The 21,850-nt window shown below is 58.2% G+C and overlaps 1 protein-coding gene across 2 annotated transcripts in view; it reads left to right on the forward strand.

Annotated features, from left to right (window-relative positions):
- The window catches only part of RORC (RAR related orphan receptor C), a 66,790-nt gene that overhangs the window by 9,350 nt on the left and 35,590 nt on the right, over nt 1–21,850 (forward strand). The window contains exon 2 of one of the 2 annotated variants that reach the window (XM_030542043.1): nt 11,161–11,190. In XM_030542043.1, the coding sequence (XP_030397903.1) occupies nt 11,161–11,190 (30 nt within the window). Of the gene's footprint in view, nt 1–11,160; nt 11,191–16,769; nt 16,831–21,850 lie in introns of those variants that run through there. The other variant, XM_030542044.1, reaches the window with a different exon arrangement.

Raw genomic sequence — 21,850 nt, forward strand, 5'->3', positions numbered from 1 at the left:
TGGCGGGTTAATTTTTCTTTGTAAAGGACTTGTTAAACTCTTGGCTGCATAACTACTGGGCATTTCCATCTGGGGAGCAGATAAATCTGTGTATGAGCATGTGGGGAGAGAGGCCCCTGCTTGCCAGCTCATAACCCGCCGTGCGGGGCCATTCCAGCCCTGTTTGTGTTGCATTGAGAGGCTCTTTGTGCCAGGGGCCTGTCGCTTCATCCAGCTGAAATAACAGCCAGCTCTGGGGTGGGACCTGGTCGCTCCTTAACAGCCCACAGCAACAGGCCAGGGAAGCAAAAATCCAGTCAGACCAGCAGGGGCGGCTTGGGGAATGAGGGTGTGCTGGCTTTGGAGAGTCACCCGGCGCGGAGTCCTGGTGGGGCGCTGGCCGTTTGGAGAACAGGGAGGCTGGGCTGTTCCACACTGGGAGCTGCTGAGTCAGCACCATGGAATGCTGGGAAGGCTGCCATGGAAATTTTGGCTGTCAAAGCCCCAGTGGGCCACAGCAGCACCTAATAGCATTTCTTTCCTCCTGAGAGAAGTGCAGGAGTTACTGGCAGGTGCCGAACGGGTGGCATGCAAAGCAGGGGCTGTTTGGGGGAAGGGGAAGCCCCTGCATCTGTCCCACTCCACCCTCCCCGGGACACCTTCCCTTAGGAATTTACAGTGCTGTGTAACATCAGGGATTGCGGCCTCACGGGTCCATGCTTTAATGCCCATTGCACAGAAAAGGAAACTGAGAAACGGCGGGGGGGGGGGCGGGGGGAGGCTGAGAATAGAACTCAGGAGTCCTGTCTCCCAGTCCCCTGCTGTAACCACTAGACATCACTCCCCACCCCGATCTGAGAAGAGAAGCCAGGAGTCCTGATACCCGGTCCCTTCCACAGCTGGGATCTGGGAGTCCTGGCTCCCTCTGGGTCCTGTCTGCAGTCCAGAGATGGAGCATGCTCAGGTCACAGGCACAGGGGCCAGGAGTCAAGGCACAGGTGTTCTAGTTCTGCCTCTGCCACTCAAGTCACTATTATTCCGTGCCTCAGCTTCCCCACTGGTGACCAGATGGGCTGTTTTCCCATATTCCTAGGGGGGAGATTATGAAATTCACAGAGTTCCTGTCTGTCAAACTCTGGTTCACTCTCCATCAAATGATGGGGTAGGAGGGCAGAATGCTGTTGTCAGACCTGTCCCATCGCGGGTGAGTCTGGGGGTGGGGGCGGGATGGGCTCCAAGAGGGAACGTTGTGGGTGCAAGATTTCACCCCAGGAAGGGATCGGTGCTGAGTGCAATCCCGTGCAGGGGGTCCAAGGCATCACGTGTTGCTTGAGCATTTCAAAGTGGGGGCTCCCCTGCATGGGGGATCGGAACAGAGTGTCACCTCTGCAGAGCTGCTCTGCATTGTTCCCGTCAGTTTCCCTGCGGAGACCAGCCCTTTGTCCTCAGCAGGGAGTGTCTCCTGCCCTGGCTGGGTGCGCTGGAAACCTGCACTTTCCTTGCATCGTAAATCAAACCAGAGGTCTCCCCCTGTCCCTTTTGCAACCAGGCCTCCAGGATCCATTGCCTTTAGCCACTTCCCTCTCACCGGCTTGGTGGCCCTGAGCCACCTGGCTTGGGGAGAAAGGGAGGCTGTTTGTAAAGGGATTTTTGCCACGAGCTGCTTTGTGACGCCTGACAAAAACCTTTCTACTTTCATCCCTCTCGCTTGGCAGCAGGGAATTAGCCAGGAGAAAGGAAAGGAGTTTACTGGGCGGATAAGTGTTCTCCACTCCCCACCCCCCACGGCCCCCATCCGCTCCTGCAGGTGGGAGATTATTACATTGACGGAACAGAGGCAGGTGGTTAATGATGGCTAAGCAGTATCCTTTCCCAGGTCATCTGCCTCTCTCCAGAGCCCCGATCGAAGAGCATCAGAGCCACGCTCACGTCCTCGGAGGCGGCAGAACTGGCTGCCAAAGGATCAGCCTTTAGGCTAACGCGGAGAGCATCCAGTGGGGTCATCTCCCCTGGGGGAGCCCCGTCCCCTGAGGCGTTGGCTGCTAGACGGGCTTGGGCAGGGGCCCCGTGCTGTTCCCCAGGGGACATGGTCATGCCTTGATGGGAGGCCCTGCCTTGAAGAGCTCACCATCCAAGCAGAAGGGTCATGATTCGCCTGTTACAGATGGGGAAACCGAGGCTCGGGGGGACGAAGCGATTGGCCAAAGGGAGTGCAGAGCCAGGAATCGATGCCGAATCTCCCCCAAGCTGTAACCCCAACACCCCACATCCCTTTCTGCCGGCAATATGCCTGGGTCCCTGGGGAGCCGGGCTTCCGTCCCAGCATCCCCTTCTCAAACCAGGCGGGACCTGGGGTGGGTCATTTATCCCTGGCTGTAATTTCACCATCTGCAGCCTAATCCTGCTCCTAATACCCCTGAGCTTCGGGGCGCAGAGCTGGTGGCCGGGACCTTGTATTGACCAGCATGGTTGCTTGGCCTTCCCAGAAGCCCTTAGCAACGCAGCTGCTGCACAGCTGGGCTGTGTCATTGCAAACATCTGGGCCGTGTGACCGTACCACCCCAGCCCAGCCCACCCTGGGCAGCCTAGACGCAGCAGCCAGCCCTAGGAAGCCAGAATCCAGCCTGTGGCAGTGGAGTGGGGAGTGGCGGGGGGGGCAGGGTGTTGTCATGCCGACTGGCGCGTGTGTTAGCAGCTCCCCAGTAATTTCACTACAGGACTTTTAGTTAGTTAGGTTTTTTCCCCTTCTTGATGTTGGCAGGAATTTGCATCTGAGCCCGGGGAAGGGTTGGGCTGGAGGAGGCTGTGTCTGGCCTAGCAGAGCCGTGCCATGGGCTCAGTAAGGGGTCAAGTTTACACCCCGCTGTGCATGGTGAACAGCAGGCTTCAGCCTGGAGTCCCTCGGCCCACTATCCCAGCCCAGGGTTCTCCACACAGCTCTGCCGGTGTCCCTCAATTCTGCTCCCCAGTCCTGGGACCCCACCCCCCTGCTCTGCCGGTGCCCTTCAGTCATGACCCACAGCCCCCTGCTATTCCAGACCTGCCCGTGCACCCCAATCTGACCCACAATCTCCTCTGCTGTTCCTGCCCTAATCTCAATTCGGGTCCTGATGTGCTACAGGAGGGAAGCAGCTGCTAGTGGGTAGAGCAGAGGGGGGTTGGAGGCAGGACTCCTGGGTTCCCACTCCACCATTGACTACATACAAATATACGATACCAGGCAAATCACTCCCTCTCTCTGCCCAGCTGTGACTTGGAGTGAGGTTCACGTTTGAAAAGCTCCCAGTTATTCTTCCCGGCTGGTTTCTCAGCTCACTGGTGATCGCCCTGGTGTGAGTGACGACTGTTCGATGGATGGTGTCTGAGATGTGGAGACGCACTTCTCAGCTGTGTGAAATCTCCGCCATCCATCCACCCCAATTTACCCTCCTGCGTTGCAGCTAACACTACATCTGGGCTTAGGTCTCCAGGGTTGAAAACTGTGATCTTCCTGTTGTCTATCTTGTCTGTTTAGGCTGTGAGGCAGAGACGGTCTCTCGCTGTCTGTCTGTGCAGTGCCCGGCACAACGGGGCCGTGATCTCAGCTGGGGCTGGGACTGTCTCTCGCTGTGCGTCTGTGCGGTGCCTGGCACAACGGGGCCGTGATCTCAGCTGGGGCAGGGCCTGTCTCAGGGCCTGTCTCTTGCTGTGTATCTGGGCAGCACCCGGCAGAATGGGGCCCTGATCCCAGCTGGGGCAGAGACTGTCTCTTGCTGTGTGTCTGGGCAGTGCCCGGCAGAATGGGGCCCTGATCCCAGCTGGGGCAGGGACTGTCTCTCGCTGTGCGTCTGTGCAGCACCCAGTACCCCAGTGCGTTGATGGGAGCTGTTCGGAAATTTATTCGATGAAACATTTTTTTTGTTGGCAAAAAATGCTAATTTGTTTAAAGTGAAGTTGGCTGAAACATACCAGGTTTGATGAAACTTTTGCCAGGCAGGGGTGGAATTTCTGGAGGGGATGACCCCAGAATATCCAATGGCCTAGTGGATAGAGCACTCACCCGGGGCGTATAAGACACAGATTCAAATCCCTTCTTTGCCTGATTCAGAGCAGGGATTTGAACCTGGGCCTTCTGCACCCCATAACCACTAGGGCACAGGGTATTCTGGGGTTCTGTAGAAGATTCTCTGTGCCCGCCCCTCCCGATGTGGAATCAAACCGAATGCGACTCATTATGAGGTGTTGACAAAATGGAATTCTCGGTTTCCGGCCCGCCCCCGGCCCTGATCTCGGCTGGGGTGTTTCTATGCCTCCATCGCGCAACCAGGTGGAACCAGTAATAGTTCAGATGCTGAAACAGCCCATCTGGATCTGAACTGAGGAGCGGCTTGGTCGCTGTCCAACAAGCTGCTCTCACCTGCGGGACCAGCAAAGCAGCCTTGGGTCTGCATCCCACCCCCCTCTTCCAGCCGTCAGCTGCTGCAGCATCTTGCACACCACCAATTGGCACATCCCCGACAGCCCCGCTCCTACGGGATCCTCCCCCTGCCTGGGGAGAGGTCTGATCCCTGTGCCAGCGAAGCCCTGGGAGCCAGCAGGGTGTGTGTGTGTGTTGGTCATTATGTAATAGCTGCCTACCAAGGGCGTGTTGTTTGCCTAGGTGTGAGATTATACATAAACTGTGGGTTCTGGATACTCCCTGTGCAGATTGCAGGAGCCAGAGTCCTGAGTGCCGACCATTACGCCATGGGAGCAGCTCTCCTGGGTGGAGAGAGGGTAGCTGGCCGCGGGCCTGGGGTTCTAGAGAGATGGGTTTGAGTCCTGACTCTGACACTGACTTCTTGTACGAGCCCTGGCAAGTCCCTTCCTCTCACTGGCATCAGTTCCCCGATCTGTAAAATGGGGAGAAATCAGCCTGCCTTTGCGTAGTAGATTGTGAGCTCTGTGAACAGGGACTGTCTTGACTTGTGTCTGTGCAGCACCCAGTGCTCCGGGGCCCTGATCCCAGCTGGGGCAGGGACCGTCTCTCGCTTTGTGTCTGTGTAGCACGTGGCACAACGAGGCCCTGATCTCAGGTGGAACAAGGACTGTCTCTCGCTTTGTGTCTCGGCAGTGCCTGATATGACTTTTCCAAGCTCTGCTGTAATATAAATTATAGTGACCTGGGATGTGGTTCTCTGTGGGCTTTTGCAGGGGCCTCAGATCATGGATTTTGCAGGGGCCTCAGATCATGACAATTTTTGACAATTTTTTCCCCTCTGCCATGTGGGCAGGGCTTTGGGCTCCCAGCAGTGAGCTACTGGCAGGGTATGAACCTGGAACCTTCTGTGCTACTAGCACCATCTTCTACCCCTGGAGCTAAAGAAGCAACACCATTAACTGGTAGCTGTAGTAGACTCTTATCCTCTTAGACAGACCAGCTACTAGGAGGGGGACAGAACCCCACACTCCCCTAGCGAGGTGTTGTTATTACTGACTGCACTGAACTCCAGGCATGGACCAGAACCCAGGGCACTAGGAGCTGACAGTCTGAATTGGGGCATCTGTCCTGTGTTGGTTCTTGGGACTGAGGATGCGGGGAGAGGGAAGACAGATCCTTTAATCCCTAGATTGCGAGCTCACCCCCAGCCCACCTTGTAGGCACTAGGTGACTCAAGGACTGGAGCGGCCGTCAAGAGTGAGCACCCCAGGTGTGTGTGGGGGGTCCCTCCAGGTTGGCAGGGGAGTGGCAGGAAGCTCCCCTGTTGTCTGCAGAGCTGCCAGTCCAGCATGTAAAAGCCCAGGCCAGGGCTGGGGGGAGCGGGCAGCAGTTCTCAGTGGTGCCCGGCGGCTGGCAGAGCCCTCACGCCAGCATGTGGTAGGGGGGCTGCAGAGGGCCGTGGAGCAGGAATTGCACCCAGGCCAGTCCCCTCTCAGCAGCCCTGGCACAGCTCCAGTGACCACAGGCAGCTCCGGCCCAGGCCCACGAGCTCCCGGCAGCGCTGCCGGCCGACGCGAGGCTGCTTGTGTCAGGAGCAAAAACCCTCTGGCGCTCCCTTGGAAGAGCCGGTGCTGCCAGTCAGTTCCCGGAGGACGGCAGGGGCACTCGGCGAGCAAACAGGGCACCAGCCCACACATCAGCCCCAACCAATAGCTGCGACTACCCGGAGGGGGCAGGCTGGGAGCTGGCGAGCCAAGGGGCACCACAGGGGCTGTCTGGGCCCAGCAGCCTCCTTAGAGCATCACTCTCTGGGGTGCTGCAGCTCAGGTTGGGTTGGCGTCCCTATCGCTCAGCTGGAGGGGAGCCTGGTACTGCCCCTTCCCCTGTCCCCTGAGCTTCTGTGCAGCGTTGCTGTGAGACTGCTGTAAAGCCCCTTTTCCTTACCCCCGAGGTGGCTGCATCTCAGCGCCGGGCGAGGGATCCCTGTATGAACAGCCCTGGCACCCCACCTCAGAGGTGGCTGCATCTCAGCACCAGGTGAGGGATCCCTGTATGAACAGCCCTGGTACCCCACCCCAGAGGTGGCTGCATCTCAGCGCCAGGTGAGGGATCCCTGTATGAACAGCCCTGGCACCTCACCCCAGAGGTGGCTGCATCTCAGTGCTCGCTGGGGGATCCCCTGTATGGACAGCCCTGGCACCCCACCCCAGAGGTGGCTGCATCTCAGCATGTGGCTCCAGACTGGGATAAAAGCTCTAGGGAGGCAGTGTGGCTGCCGGGTGTGCAGGCGATGGCTGCAAAGGATCCCAGGCCCCATGTCTGTTCAGGTGCCTCCCTCCGCTGTGACTCAGACACGTGTGGCTGGCAGGCGGCCAAGGCCTAGGAGCTGGGTTATGTAAGCAGGGAGTTCAGGCGAGGCCAGTGTAGGGATTGGGCCATGCTCCCTGGGCCTGCCCTGCTTCCCCTTATTCAAACCTGGCCCAGCAGGGGGCAGCAGGCAGCTGAGTGGGCACGGGGTGGCACAGAGGGTCAGACACTGGGTGGGTCTGACGATACAGGCGTGCCTAGGGGCCCCGACCAGGATCAGGGTGCTGAGTGCTACACCCTGACCTAGAGCAGGGTCCTTGTTATGTTAGGTGCTGCATAGATCTACCCCCACCCCAAGATCGGGGTCCCCCTTGTGCCAGGCGCTGCCCAAACCCGGACCAAGATCAGGCTCCCCACAGGGACCAGAGGTTGTACGGGCTCCAGTTCCGAGATCAGGGGAGCCAGGGGCCATACGGGACCCAGGATTGGGCTGTACAGGCCCCAGGGCTGAGATCAGGCCCCCCATGGTCCAGAGTGAGACAGCTGCTGTCCCACGGAGCCCCCTGCCATGGGGTACCAAGACCTGGGGAGGGGATCTCATCTCTTTTGGCCTGAGATTTTTCTCCAATTCTTCACTATCTTGTGCCACTAACTCGTGGCCCTGCATGTGGCTGGTACGTGAGCCCTTCTGATTGGAGGCGGGGGCCGCCTGCCACTGGCTGGGCTGCCTGATTGGACTAGAGCACTGTGGTTCCTGCCACAAATTCAAAAACGGCCCGCCCACACACACACTGTGAAAGGCCCACGGGCACTGGCTAAACTGGGCCAGCTCTGCTCCGGCCTGTGGGAGTGGGAGGGGGGCTTGGAAAAGGGAAATAAACTAAAATCTGCAGGAGTAGACTCTGGAATTCTCTGCCCGTCAGATGCCCGGTGCCATGGCTGACCCACCTCGAGGGGGATCAGTGCCCCTCTTACCCTCCCTCCCCCCCGAGGGGGATCAGACCCCTTGATAGTTCCGGCTGCTGTGAAATGTCTTTGCCCTTGAGTGGGGAGCACATCCCAGATGGGGAGAGGTCTGTGAATCGGGGAGCGGATGTGAGGGATGTCCCCACTTCCAGCTTTGGCAAAGTGAGCCAGGACGGTCTCAGCTCCTAGTAAGGCAGCCCCACCCCTTCCAGCCCCCCAAACCGCCAGCTGTTTGGAGGAGAAAGGGCCAGGCCTGAGGCCAGACCCACTTCCCCTGCGGACAGGGCTGGACTCTCCTGGCCGCAGCGGAGGACACACAGGGCCCTGAGTGCACCTTGCAGCCCCAACTGCCCATCCTGGGTGGGTCCCTTTGGGGGGAGCTCTGCCCGCTCAGCCGCCCCATGCTGAGGAACCGTCTCCAGCCCTGCTCAGAAATGGCCCCAGAGCCATGGGGGTTAAGGCGAGGAGCGAAAATAGCAAAGCTGCTTAGGAGGGTGGCGTGGCGAACGTGCGGCTTTCTCCAGGCCGCAGTGCTCAGCAGGCTAATCAGATTGATTTTCCCTTTCGGGGGTGGGGGTGGAGGCGCAATTAACCCTTTGTTATAGTCGGTGGGTCGGGATTGAGGGGCACTGACAGAGCTGGGGGGTGGGGCTTTCATAGGAGGGGGCTGTGGGTTGGGTTTGAGGGGCATGGGCAGGGCTGGGATAGCAGGGGGCTGTGGGTTGGGATTGAGGGGCACGGGCAGAGCAGGGGTCAGGGCTGGGATAGGAGGGGGCTACAGGTTGGGACTGAGGGGCAAGGGCAGAGCTGGGGGGCGGGGCTGGGATAGGAGGGGACTGTGGCCCAGGATTGAGATATTTCTCTCACTATCCCAGATGTGGGCTCCCTAGGTCTGCCGATGCCCCCTAAATCCCAGCCCCCACCCGCTATCCCAGACCTACCCCCATCCCCCAGCTCTGGGGTGTACCTTGGTTCCTGGAGGGGGAGGGGAAGTGGAAACTCTCTAAGTAAATTACAAAGTGCAGAGGAGGGGAAGGGGGTGGGTGCTGGCGGAGCCTGAGGGGGAGGATGCTGCGTCTCTGTGGCTCAGTCCCAGGGGGCACGAGGTTTCGTGCTGCCCGGGTCCAGGTGCTGTGGGGCGCAGGCAGGCTGGGCTGGGCTGTGGTCTGCCCCACATGCTCCCTAGTAGAACTGATCCCGCAGGGTCCTAGAGCATAGCAGGCTTGGCCAAGCTCTGCAGAGGGAGGGAGTGGGATCCAGTGGTTAGAGCAGTGGGACTGGGAGTCAGGACTCCTGGGTTCCATTCCCAGCTTTGCCACAGACTCATGACCTTGGGCATGTCGGAGGGCTGATCCTGCCCTAAGCTTGTAGTGCACTTGGAGCCCCTCCAGCGAGATGTGCGATTCCAGGGGATATCGATGCTGATGCCTCTCTCACCATCTCTCAGGTGCCCCCAGAATCTATCCAGTCCCAGGCAGGCAGGCAGGCAGCAGGATTTCTGCCCCGCACAGAGCCCTCAATGCCCTCTGCTGGCTGGGAGCACGAGGCCTTTCTGTGCGGTTTTAGCATCTCTCCAGTCCCCGGGGAAGCTGGACGACCAAGCAGGTTGTCCCTGCCTGGTTATGTCCCCCTCCGCCCTGCCCTGAGAGAAAACGAGCCGTCCATCCCCGTCCACCCCCTCTGTCCACCCCCATGCAGCTCCGCCTGTCTGATTGTCTACCCAGACAGCTTCATCTCTCCATCAACTCTGTGCACTCCCATCTATCTAAGGTACTTACCTGGCCCCCCTTATCTTAGTAACCAAGTGCTTCACCCCCCCCTTGGGAGGCAAGACAGTGCAGTTAGTCTCATCGTCCAAGAGGAAATTGAGGCACAGAGAAGCTAAGTGAGTTGCCCAAAGTCACGCAGGAAGTCTGTGGAAGATCAGGGACTTGAACTCGGGTCTCTCGATTCCCAAGCTTGCCCCCTAATGACTGTGTGAGTGCAGAGGGTTTCTGAGCTCCGCTACCGTCCCACCTGGAACAATGTGGCATAGCTTATTCCTGAGTTAATTATTAATCAGTCTGATAATGCCTACGCGGCCATGAGTTATTAATCAGGGTAGTGGGCATGGGCTTATGGGGAGAGATCAGTCAGTAAGCGATGGCTCTCACTGAATAATGAGAAGCTCTGGGCTTTCCTCTCAGCTCGCCCCGGCCCTCAGTGTCTTGCGGCACCACCCTGCCCCGCTCCTCTCTGGCCTTGGAATGTGCAGGCCGCTACAAGCTCATCCTCTGAGCCTGGGGCTTTCCTATCTCACCCCCCTCTCCGCTTCCCTCCTCTGGCTGCCCCGTCCACCACAAGCTGCTTGGCTGCCCTTCCAGGCCCTTGGCAGCCTGTCCCCTCCCTCCCTGCCATCCTGCATTCACTCCCCCCTCCGCTCAGCCCATGGTCCCAGCCTCTAGCACCCACCTGATCCGTTCTCACACCAGCCCCTTGGTGCACTCTCCCGTGCTGCCCCGTGCGTCTGGAAGGAGCTCGCTGCAAATGTCCGCGAAACGAGCTCATCTTCTCCCACCCGGCCCTCCTTACACCTTCAGAACTCCTCCACTGGCTCTGGCCTGTGGCCATGCTGCAAGCCCGGCCTCCCAGCCTGAGCAGCAGGGTGCTCACTGCGCTCCCCCAGCTGACTGGGTCTGGCTGATCTTGCATTTGGATTGTCAACTCGTTGAAGTGGAGGCCGTCTTTTTGTTCTGCGTTTGTACAGCACCTGGTGCTGGGGGGCCTGGTTTGTGACTGGGGCTCCTGGGTGCTACCGTAATATACCTAATCAATAATGTACAGCGCCTGGCGCCAGGGGGCCCTGGTTTGTGACTGGGACTCCTGGGTGCTACTGTAATACACCTAGTCAATAATGTACAAACCCTGGTGCCAGGGGGGCCTGGTTTGTGACTGGGGCTCGTGGGTGCTACTGTAATACACCTAATCAATAATGTACAGCACCTAGCACCATGGGGACCTGGTTCATGAATGACACACCTTGGCGCTACCCCAGTGCAAACAGCGATAATAATATTGTTTTGACACACCGAGCGGTGTGTTTGGGTCATTCCCCAACGCTCTGTCTGGTCTCTGCTGTAAGGTCTGCAGTGAGGCCTGGCCCCTGGGGCATTTGCACTCAAAGCAGGAGGTGCTGGATAAATTGGGGTGGGGAATGAGTTGTAGAGCATTTTTCCTGGAGGGTCTAGTGGTTAGAGCGGTGGGGGCTGAGAGCCAGGACTCCTGGGTTCTATTCCCAGCTCTGGGATGGGAGTGGGGGCTAGCGGGTTAGTTGAGGGGAAATGGAGGCTGGGAGGACTGGTAATCAGTCCCCTCGGTTCTATTCTAAGGGGCTGGTAGGCCCTCTTGGTGCCTCAATTTCACCAGGCAGCTTCAGTAGCCATTTGGGAGAGATGGCAGGCTTGTGGGGGGGATGCCTGCAGGGGTCCTGCTGCTGCTGCCGTCTCACCCTGTCTCTCTCTTGGTTGCAGGCCCGATCGTCGTGAAGAAGACGCACACATGTAAGTACAATTCCCACCAATGAGCCTCCCCCCCTTTGCACTGTCCCAGGCATCCTGCCCCAATAGGGATCTCGGGCCCTGCCCCTAGTTGAGGCACAAGGAAGATCTGCAAAGCCCAGCACAGCCTAGACCCTCTTGGCTCATGTGGGGATATGCTGTAGCAGAGGGAGCGTGGCCTAGTGGGCTGAGCACGGGGGACTAGGACTCCTGATATTGTTGAAATCAAGCCAGGCACCCGCACCATGCCTCAGTTTCTCTCCTGTACAGTGTGGGCAGTGATACCTGGCTGACTCTCGGGAGCTGGGCTGTTCCTTGCTCATGACTACGGTTCTGTTTATAAAGGGCTAATAAGCAAGGGAGAGGGTGGTTAATTAATTGTAGAGTCTTGTAATACCCAGGAGCTCAGTAGCTGGTTGATATTAGTGTGTGGCCCCTTCTCACAATGTAGATGCAGCCAGCTCATGCCTGAAACGGGCTTATGCCGTCTGGTCACCCTGTGTGACAGCAGGGTAGAGTTACCATTGAAACTCACTTACCACTTAGCAGCCGGCTTTGTCTCAGGGCTGTAAAACCCACCTGCTGGGCCTCGCCGGGGTGGGATGGGGCTGGGGGGCAGGGCTGCTGGTCCAAAATGGGAGTTATTTGAGCCAGGGGTTCCCGAGATACAGCCCCCCTGAACAGTCATGTGACAGTCAAATGTTAGGGAGCCTTAAGGGGAAGGGGGTGATAGGGGACAAAGAGCCCTTGGCATGGGAGGGAAGAGGGCACTCAGAGCCCCTGGTATGAGCGAGGAGGGAAGGGTGGGAGTTGACATGGAGGGGAGAGTGGCACCTTGGGAGCGGGTGGTGAAAATGGAGGGGGTCCAATGAGCTTGGCCGACACAAGCTACTCAAAGCGGAAGTGGAAGATTGGTCCAGAGTGCCCCAGGTTCCTCCCCACGCAGGGGGTGCCAGAGCTGAGCATATGTCTTTAGGAACTGCCCCACCCAGGAGGGGCGAGAACCCAGACACTGCCCCTCCTCGCTCCCAAGAGGAGCGGATAGATCTTGCATATTACACCCAGCTCCTCCTGTACTTGCTGTTCCAACTTCTCTTTGGCTGGGCCGACGAAAACAGGGACAACGCTGAGGATATTTCCAAACAGGGCTGAGTAAATACCATCCTTGCAATATCGGCTTCGCAAGTCTCTTGCATGCCAGATTTCTCTGACATCTGTGCCTGCCAAACCCCACAGCAGCAGCCAGCGCTTGGTGCCGCACAGAAAGGCCACGTGTCCAGCCCTGTGATGCCACCCAGCAATTCCTTCCTGACCATGAAGGCCTGAAGCGTGGGAGTTGCCATCATTAGAGTATCATCTGGTGTGCTCTGTCTCCTTCTGGTGGCTGGATTATGCAAAGAGGTTGAGTTGGCCGCTGCCTCTGGGCTAACAGATGAGCTGCAGCTGAGGCTTGTGCATTCGGAACAAGGGGGCTGTGGGTTCGGTGCCTGCTCAAGGGCATTGTGGTGTTAGGTGGCAGATGGAGGGTCTCAACCCATCTGGGAAGGGAGATTAAGGGTGCAACCAGCTGTGAGGTCTTAACGCACACCCAGCTACAGGGTCTTAGTGCCAATGGTTGTTTCACCCCCTAGTGGCAGACCCTGGTGACTGCAACAACCTGCCCCTGAAGACCAAAGCCTCCATCCTGCACCCACTCCTGGCCTCGCCACTGGCTTAGACTGGGCTTTCGGGGCAAGCTGTGGCTACCAGCCCTGAGATGCTCAGAGCCAGCCGTGCCTTGGCAAGCTCCAGGGCTGGGTGCCCGCCTGTCTTCAGCAGGGTGTCCCGGAGGTGCACTGCCCCTGCCTTTCCTTTTCTCGGCGGGCTGCCCTGTTTAACCCCCTGCTGCTGGAGCTGGCTGGGCCTCGCTGTTTCTGGCAGCAGGAGGGGAGGGGGGCCCATTTCTCCCTGGCTCTGCCTGGGGGCTCCCTCAGCCAGAGCCCCTGCCGTGCGCGGTGGGGGAGGGGCCAAGGCAAAGGCAGGCGCTGCGGTGAGCTTGGTTTTCACAGCGCTGCGGTTAACTCGTCCCGAGGTGTGAATGCTCCTGAGGCCCGGGGGGTGGGGGGTGAAGGAAGTCTGGAGGGGGGGTGCTCTCCCCCCAGCCCACCTGCTGCAGAGGCTGGTCCCCTTCCCCCCACCTCGCCACAGGGAGAGAACCAAAGCACAGCTGCCCCGGGGCTGAGCTGGGTGCAGGGTGGGGGGGTGCAGGCCACTTCCTCAGGAGGGTCCCGGGGGTGGGGGTGGGGATCTGGCTGGGGGGCTGTGGACCATACCAAGGCAGTGGGCGTTGTATCAGCTGAGCCCTTCCCAGCGGGCTGTGCGGCTCCGTTGGTGTCTGCGTTGTGCCTGGGAGGGGGTGGGTGAGGGCAGGCGTTAGCAGGGCCCTGGCTGGCGCAAGGGGTTGTCGTGGGGCTGGAGAACCTGCCGCCTCTCCGGTTCGAGCCCTGCTTCCGTGAGCTGAGGGGGGCCAGGTCCCACCTGGCTCCTAGGTGACCTCTCCTTGCACCTCCCCCAGGACGAGGACCCTGAGCTGAGAGACCAAAGGACTTGGTGAGCCATGGGCACCCATTTCACCCCCTGCAGGGCCTAGGCATTTCAGGAGGCCTGTATTGTTGTGGGGTGCCCCTCGGCCAGGGCCTGCTTTGCTGCTCTTCAGAGACAGCAGGCGTCTGTGCCCCCAGGAGCTGTGTGCCCTGCCGATGCATCGGGCCCCTGGTGCCGAGGTTGGGAACTGGCCGGAAATCTTTCTGTGCAGGTGCAGGGCAAACCACAAGGGTTTCCACGGCAGGTGTGCGAGCACCCTCCTTCCGCCCAACCCTTCCCCTGCAGCCAGGCACACGGAGGGTGTCTACTGAGCTTCGCCATGCACACCGTCAGGGAGGCAGCGCTGCCTAGGGGTCAGCTGAAGGGGCTGGGTGGCAGGACTCCTGGATTCTAGTCCCGGCTGTAGGAAGGGTGTGCAGTCTAGTGGTTATCGCAGAGGATACTGAGAAGCAGGACTCCTGGGTTCTGTTCCCAGCTCTGCCTGGGACTTGCTGTGTTACCTTGGGCAAATCCCTTTCCTGTGCTCTGAAACTCCTTTTCCCCACCTTGTAAAACAGGATGACATGGGCCTCCCAGCAGCTGAATGCACTTATGCTTCTCCTTGGCCAGACCTGGTTAGAGCAGAGCAGAGACGCTTGCCGTTGCTTAGTCTGTTGTCCGTCATCTCCCTGCCACCCCCTGATGGCGGCTCTGGTGCCTTGCAGAGTCTCCACTCGCCCTGAGCTTGCCAGGGAAGCGGCTGTGCCTGGGACTGTTGATCTGGGTCTGCGGCGTTTCCCGTATCGCTGGCGCTCCAGGGTTAGACGTGCTGACTTGATTCCCACACCGTGCCACGGCCCGGCCAGGATCAGTGCACTGTGTATGCCAGGTGGCGACCGTGGGGGAGCATGAGCAGCACAGGGAGGATCGGTATATAAAGAGCTGTGGCCCTGGAACTCCGTGTAATTCTCCAGGCGAGAACTGGAGGGATTTTAAAGGGCTGGGATTGTATTTAGTATTTTTTCAGTTACTCCATTTGGACCAATAGTGGTGTAGATTTGCCTCGCACCCAGTAAAACCCATGTTAACCTCTGATACCTCCCCCCTGTCTATAAAACCCTAGTTCATTCCATTTGGCCTCGATAATATTCCGATGCATACAAAATTCTTCTCGGTTCCCTTGACTCACCCTGTTGTGTTGAACGGCTGCCACGTTCCACACCAGAGGTGGCCGCATTGCAGCGCCGTCACATGCCCAGAGTTCCTGAAGTGTGCAGGGTGCTGTAGACAGGGCGGCTGCGGTGCTGCCGTTCACGTCGGGGCGGGTGGTTTTCCCTGTGTCACTGAGGCTCCGGGATGCAGAGCTGAGGCACTGTTGTGTCTCACGCCTTGGGCTTGATCCGCACGTGGGTTACCTTTTCCTCTACTGGTGGAGAAAAGACAGCACGCAAACCGCACAGCCGCTCACCGTGGCCCCGCCGGCCTCCACGTCCTCCCACCCTGCCAATCGGTGTAGCGGCTTCAAGCCTGACACCACTAATAACTCACCACATGGCCAAGCCAGGGCCATGGGAGCGAAGTTGATGATTCTGCCCTCTGGGCTGTGGCTGGAGGGAAAGCAGGTCACAAAATGACACCAGAAGTTGCCGGGAGGGGGAGGGGCGGAGGGGAAGATGTGTATATCTATATAAACACATGATTTAGTTGGAGTTGGTCCTGCTTTGAGCAGGGGCTTGGACTGGAACCCCCTGAGGTCTCTTCCAACCCTGATATTCTATGATATAAAAGAAGACTTGGTTAAATTCACTGAGGGATTGAGGAGCCTGTGTTCTGCTCCTGACTCTGGGAGGGGAATGCTTCCTAGTGGTTAGAGCACGCTGCCAGGAGCCAGAACTCCCGGGTTCTCTCCTCAGCCCTGGAAGGGAAGTGATTAAAATAGGGCAGCTGGGAACCAGAACTCCTGGATTTGTCTCTTGCCAGCTCTGGGAGGAGAGTGGGGGGCTAGTGGGTAGCGCCAGCGACGTCGAGTCAAGACTCCTGCACTCTTTTCTCTGCTCTGTACAAAGGATGGAGTCTAGAGAGGTTTGAGAGGGGAAAGCTGGAAGTTGACCAGAGGCCAGGTATTCTGATCGTAGCTTGACCTCACATGTTACAGGGCAAGTCACCCCCCCACACACACACACTTTGTGCAGTGCCTCAGATTCCCTAGTTTTGAAATGAGGACCCTGGTGCCCAGTGCTTAATTTGTGCCAGAGTTTGCCAGGGCTGAGCCCCAGCTCCTCTGGGCCTGGCAGTTCAGAGCCCAGCACATCTGGGCTTGGCAGTTCAGTTATGAAGGTAAAATATTTGCTTGAGCCCTGTAGGGTGACCAGATGTCCTGATAAAATTGCGACCGTCCTGATATTCAGTCATTTGTCCCGCATCCCGATGGATGTATGGTCAGGACGCCATTCGTCCAATATTCTGGCTCAGGGCTTTTTTTTTTTTTTTTTTTTTTTTTGCTTCGACGGCACTCTGGACCTGCCCCCCATGTGTCTCAATATTTTGTTCATGTAATTTGGTCACCCTAGAGCCCCAGCACCTCTTCCGTTACAAATCAAGCACTGCTGGCGCCGACCCACGGGGCTGGGAGTGTGTTGGGAAGAGCCCTATACTGGAGAAGGGGGCACAGGTTTTAATGCAGGAGAGAGTCACGGGCTCTCCCCGGAGAAGCACAGGCTGGCTGGGCCCAGGGCTCGAACCCCCGGCCGTGCCACCCCCCTCTCCCCCAGCCCTTCGCACTCAGCAATGGAAACTCGACCTCTTGTGGCTTGTGGCTTTGGAACTTTCCAGTCAGCTGCCATTGGTTAGCCCCAGTGCATGGCGGGGGCCCTGATTGGCCGGGGGGGACGCCTGTCAACCGGTCTTGCAAAGCCACCTGTGCTGGTGAGGCTGCTTTCTAATGCAAGCAGCCCTGGGCAGAGCATGGCATCCCAGGCCCCGTGCTGAGCTCCCAGCTGGCAGCCAGAGGCAGGTGCTGCTGGTGCCCTCCCCAGCCGAAGCCGCCCCGCAGAGCCGCTCGCCCCGCCGGCACCATGAGAGGTGAGTGGTTTTGGGGGGAGATGGGAGATAAAGGGCCACCTGGAGCAGCGAGCTGGCGGGCTCTGAGCTGAACAGCCCTGGTGTGTGGCACAGACGCAGCCCTGTATGCCTGCCTGTGGCGGCGAGAGGGGGTTATGGCCCAGGGCTGGCAGGCGAGATACCTGGGTTCTTGTGCCCTGCTCTAGTGGGGGGCAGGGTCTAGTGGTTAGAGCAGGGGAGATCGGAAATCAGGACTCCTGGCTTCTTGTGCCCTGCTCTAGCAGGGAGCAGGGTCTAGTGGTTAGAGCAGGGGAGATTGGTGGTCAGGGAGCAGGGTTTAGTACTTAGAGCTGGGATGTGAGAATCAAGGCTCCAGGTTTCTCTTGGCCCTCTCTAGGAAGGTGTGGGATTTGGTATGTAGCAGACAGGTGGCGGTCAAGTATCCTGCCAAGATTGTCAAAGGGGCTAGTGATTTTGGGAGCCTGACCTGACACACTGTGACGGAGCTGGACTCAGACCATTCAGGAGAGCTGCCCCATGTAGATTAGGCTCCTTTAAGGGGCTCCCCGAAACAGTAATTCCTTTTGGAAATCTTGGCCCCTTGTTCCTTGCTCTGGGAGGGCAGTAGGATCTAGCAGGTAGTGAGTCAGACAGTGGAGGCTGGGAGTTAGGACACCTGGGTTCTGTCCTTGGTTCTGGGAGGGGAGTAGGGGTTAGTGGTTGGAGCAGAGTGGAGCCAGGGAGTCAGGACACCTGGGTTCTGTCCCTGGTTCTGCCACTCGCTCACTGTGGGACCTTGAACAAAGCGCAACCCCTCTCTGTGCCTCAGTTTTCCCATCTGTAAAATGGTGATAAAAGTCCGACCGGCTCGCTGCGGGGTTATTGCGAGGTTGAGTCGATTTGCATTGGCAGGCCGTTTCCTGCCCCTGAGACGGAAGGTGCTATGTACAATTCCCATCCAAAATCTTCCTTCAGGTGGGGAAGACCTGGCTCGGGGGTGAAGTGAGGGCTTCTACCAGCCACAACCCATCTGAATGCAGCTTTTCAGAGCAGCTCAGGGTGTCGGGTGCGTGTGGTTGCCGAGTCTGTTTGCCGACATGCATGCTAGGGAATGGTGCTCTGACTGGGTGGCAGGGCTCTGGCCAGATGTCCATGGGCTTCTGGGTCATTAGCATCCCAGAGGGGTCATGGTCCAAATGGACCACGAAGATCGAGCTCTCCCCTCTCACTAGGGCTGAGGCACGGACGGCAGGCTTGGCGGCTACCGATTCTCTGCCTTTCTGCACCGCCCAGCTGGCTGTTTGACAAGCCCTCCGTCTGTCACTGCAACCACGTCCCTCATGGCCTGAGTTCCCCCTGCAAACCGGATCCTGATCTCAGTCACCCCTGCTGTGTAAATGTTCTGGCCATCAGTGGGGTCACTCCGCATTGATGCAGAGAACAGCATCCAGCCTGTCGGGTTCTGAAGCTGGCGTTTGGAAGGTGGAATGTAAATGGTTTCCCTAACCAGGACGTCCTTGCCTCTCGGTTCTGAAAGAGCCACCCCAGCATCGTGACCCACGCGGGTTCCCGAGGAATTCTCATAGCAGGGAACTATGGACCGTCCCTGAGGTCTGCAGGGTTGGAACAGCTGGTCTGCGAGGTTGGAGCTGCACATTATCTGTGTGAGATAATGTGTCTTGTGTGTGTGTGTCTATCTTTTTGTCTTTTTTATGTGTATGTGTGTGTCTTAGTGTGTGTGTGTCTAGATTAACAATGTGTGTACTTGTGTGTGTGTGTCTGGATTAATTGTGTGTGTATTTGTGTGTGTGTGTGTGTTTGTGTGTGTCTTTGCTTTTGTGCGTACGTGTCTGTGTTTTGATATATAACATGCCTGTGTGGGTCTGTCTGCCTGTCTGTGTCTTTTTTAATGTGTGTGGGGACCTTGTCTATGTGTGTCTTTGTGTGTGTGTTTATTTGTACATCTTTGCTGTTTTGTATATGTGTGTGTCTAGGTTTCGATAGATAATGTATTTGGTTTCGTGTGTGTGTCTGTCTTGGTCATGTGTGTGTGTGTGTGTGTCTGGATTTATCGTGTGTGTATTTGAGGGGGGGGTCAGGGCGCATTGCAGCAGCTGAACCCATCTAAAGCTGCCCCATACAGCGGAGTTCCTATTGCGTCGATACACCCCTCCTTTCCCTTTTTCATTTCAATGTGGCTTGGCTTCCGGTCCTGTTTCCCCCCCGTTCAGAAGGGATACGTGTCAGTTACATGCATGTCACCCCCGGCTGTGGAACAGGGGGGTGCCAGGGTGTAGATCAGCCTGCAGAAGTATTGAGGGCGAGGCGGGGAGCCCGGCTCTAAGCTGGCTTCAGCAGGCCTCGCAGCTTTAGCCTGGCTCCGAGCAGTGACGGACGAGTCCCCGGACTCCCCTAGCCCTGCTGGCTAATGAACAGGCCGAAAGGCCTGGAGAAAGTGGACAAGGACAGAACTAGTGTGATTGCCGCCCTGGCAGGAGCGCAGCACCATAGGCTGGAGCCGCTGTGCTTGTGTCCCTAGCGATGCCTGGTGCTGAGCAGAGCTGAGCCGGCAACTCACGCCTGGGAGCAGGGCTAGATTTTTAGAGAAACTGGGGTGGGTGAGGGGGCACAAGCAGCTGGTGTGGCTGGGGGGAGCCGTGAGGGGAGCTGCGGGGGGGGCAGGCATGAGGACCAGTGTCCAATGGGTGCGAGGGCACATGGGAAGGCGTGGGGTGGTGCAGGCACAGGGAGCTGGTGTCAGGGGAAGATCTGAGGGGGGCATGAGGAAATGGGCTTGTGAGAAGCAGAGGGGGCAGAGGCATGAGGACCTGGAAAGGGGAATGGGTAGCCTGGGGGGGGCACAAAGGTGTGAGGACCCAGTGTCGGGAGATCGGAAGCTGGGGAGTGAGGAGCTGGGTCTGGAGGAAGGCTGTGGGAAGCTGAGGGGGTGGGTGCAGGCACCTGGGGAGGTGGGAAACCTGAGGGAGGGGTGTGAGGACCTAGTGTCGGAGGGGGGGAGTTGGAAAGCGTGGGGGGGGAGGTGCGAGGAACCAGTGTCTCAGTGAGGCATGTGGGAAGCTGGGTGGGGGGCACAGACATGGGGACCTGGTTGGGGGGGGGAATGTATAGAAAGCCTGGGGAGGGGGGTTCAAATGCGAGGACCTGGCGGGGGCAGGTCGTGTGGGAAACTGGGGAGGGCATTGACACGAGGACCTGGTCTGGGGGGTGTGTGGGAAGCGGGGAGAGGGGGCGCAGACCCGAGGACCTGGTGTGGTGGGGACATGTGGGAAGCTGTGGGGGACACAGATTGCTAGGACCTGGTGTGGGGGGACTATGTGGAAAGCCTGGGGGGGCACAGACGTGAGGACCTGGTGTAGGAGGGCCATGTGGGAAGCTGGGGGAGTGCGCAGATGTAGGACTTGGTGGGGGGAGCAGTGTGGGAAGCTGTGGGGGGCTCAGACGCGAGGACCTGGTGTGGTGGGACATGGGGGAAGCTGGGGAGATGCAGATGTGAGGACCTGGCCGCGGGGAGGGCATGTGGGAAGCTGGAGAGGGGTTGCAGATGGGAGGACCTGGTGTGGGGGGGTTGTGTGGGAAGCGGGGGGGCACAGACACGAGGACCTGGCCTGGGGGGGCCGCACAGATGCAAGGACATGGTGTGGGGGAGGTGGAAAGCCTTGGGGGCGGGGGCGAGACCGAGGCCAAAGTTTTAAACATTTGCGTACCTGACTTTGCAGGCCTCAAAGGGCGCTGATTTCCAGGGGGGCGGAAGCTCAGCACTGTCTGAAAATCAGCCCCCTTTACAATGTCTCAAGTGGGGCCCAGAAAACAAGGAACCGCCTTTGAAAACCTCGGCCTAGCGACCTGACCACACGGTCGCCCAGGGAGACTCTGGGAGAGCCAGGAATTGAGCTCAGCTCCCTCAAGTCCCAGAGCAGTACCCTAGCCACTGGGCTGTCCTGCCTCTCCGTTGAATTTCTCAAGGATTTAGGCAGCTGATTTTGGCAGCTTCTTTTGCAAATCCCGAGCTTAGGATCCTCGAGCCAGATAATTCCCTCTCACCCTGGTAACTCCAGTGACCTCATCCCGTAAGGAAGTAACCCATAGATAACAGAGACATGGCGAGCCCCTATCAGGGCACTGATTCCATTTCCCTGCTGTGCGTGCTAGCCCCCAGCTGCTGGGGATCCTGCTTCTCTTTCCTTGGTTCTGTGGTTCGGCACGCCACCCTATGTGAACCAGGACCCCCCATAGTTCAGAGGGGCACTTCCGGCTTCATGCCCTGATGCTGAGTCTAAGCCCAGGACTGGAGATCTCACCCTCGCAGCACCCGCCCTGAAAGGATCGGGCCTTTGACCCCAGGGGAACAAATATTTCATCCACAGAACCTTTAATTCCCACCCAGGCTTCCAGCCTGTTCTTCCATCACTGACTCTTCAGGGACCTTTTAGACTCACTAGGCCAGATGCTGGGCTGATGTGAACCGGCGTCGCTCCGTCTCAGTCACATTAGCTGGGAGGGATCTGCCCCATTCGTGTCAATGGGGCGATGCGGATTGACGCCAGTTAGGCGGCTGGCCCATTGACGTCAATGGAGTGGGGCTGTTTTACTCAGGTTGAGGATCTGTTCCATTGACTCAGTGGAACTAGCCGAGGATGTGGCCCATTGACATCAAAGGAACTACGTCCATTTACACCAGCTGGGGTTCTGGCCCTGCATGTTCCATGTTCACCTCTGTGCGAGTGGAACAAATGGTCTAATTTAAGACCCCAGTGAAATTGTACTGAGTGTCCGATGTCACGCCCCTCTCACAGGCTTTTAGCAGACCCTAAAATCGGGTAAAATTAAAACATCCAAAAAGAAATTAACAAAGCTAAAATAGATAAAGGAATGGCCCACATAGAGCAAGTCTAGACGCTACTGAGAATGCAATCCTGTTCCTTCAGCCCTCGTCCGAGCTCAGAAACGCTCCGACACGACAGTCTCTTGGCAGCGACCTTAAGCCGGAGTTCAGCCCATAGGTACTTGAAGTTCCAATCCT

This window comes from Gopherus evgoodei, chromosome 24 (assembly GCF_007399415.2).
Source record: "Gopherus evgoodei ecotype Sinaloan lineage chromosome 24, rGopEvg1_v1.p, whole genome shotgun sequence".
Taxonomy (NCBI): Eukaryota; Metazoa; Chordata; order Testudines; family Testudinidae; genus Gopherus; species Gopherus evgoodei.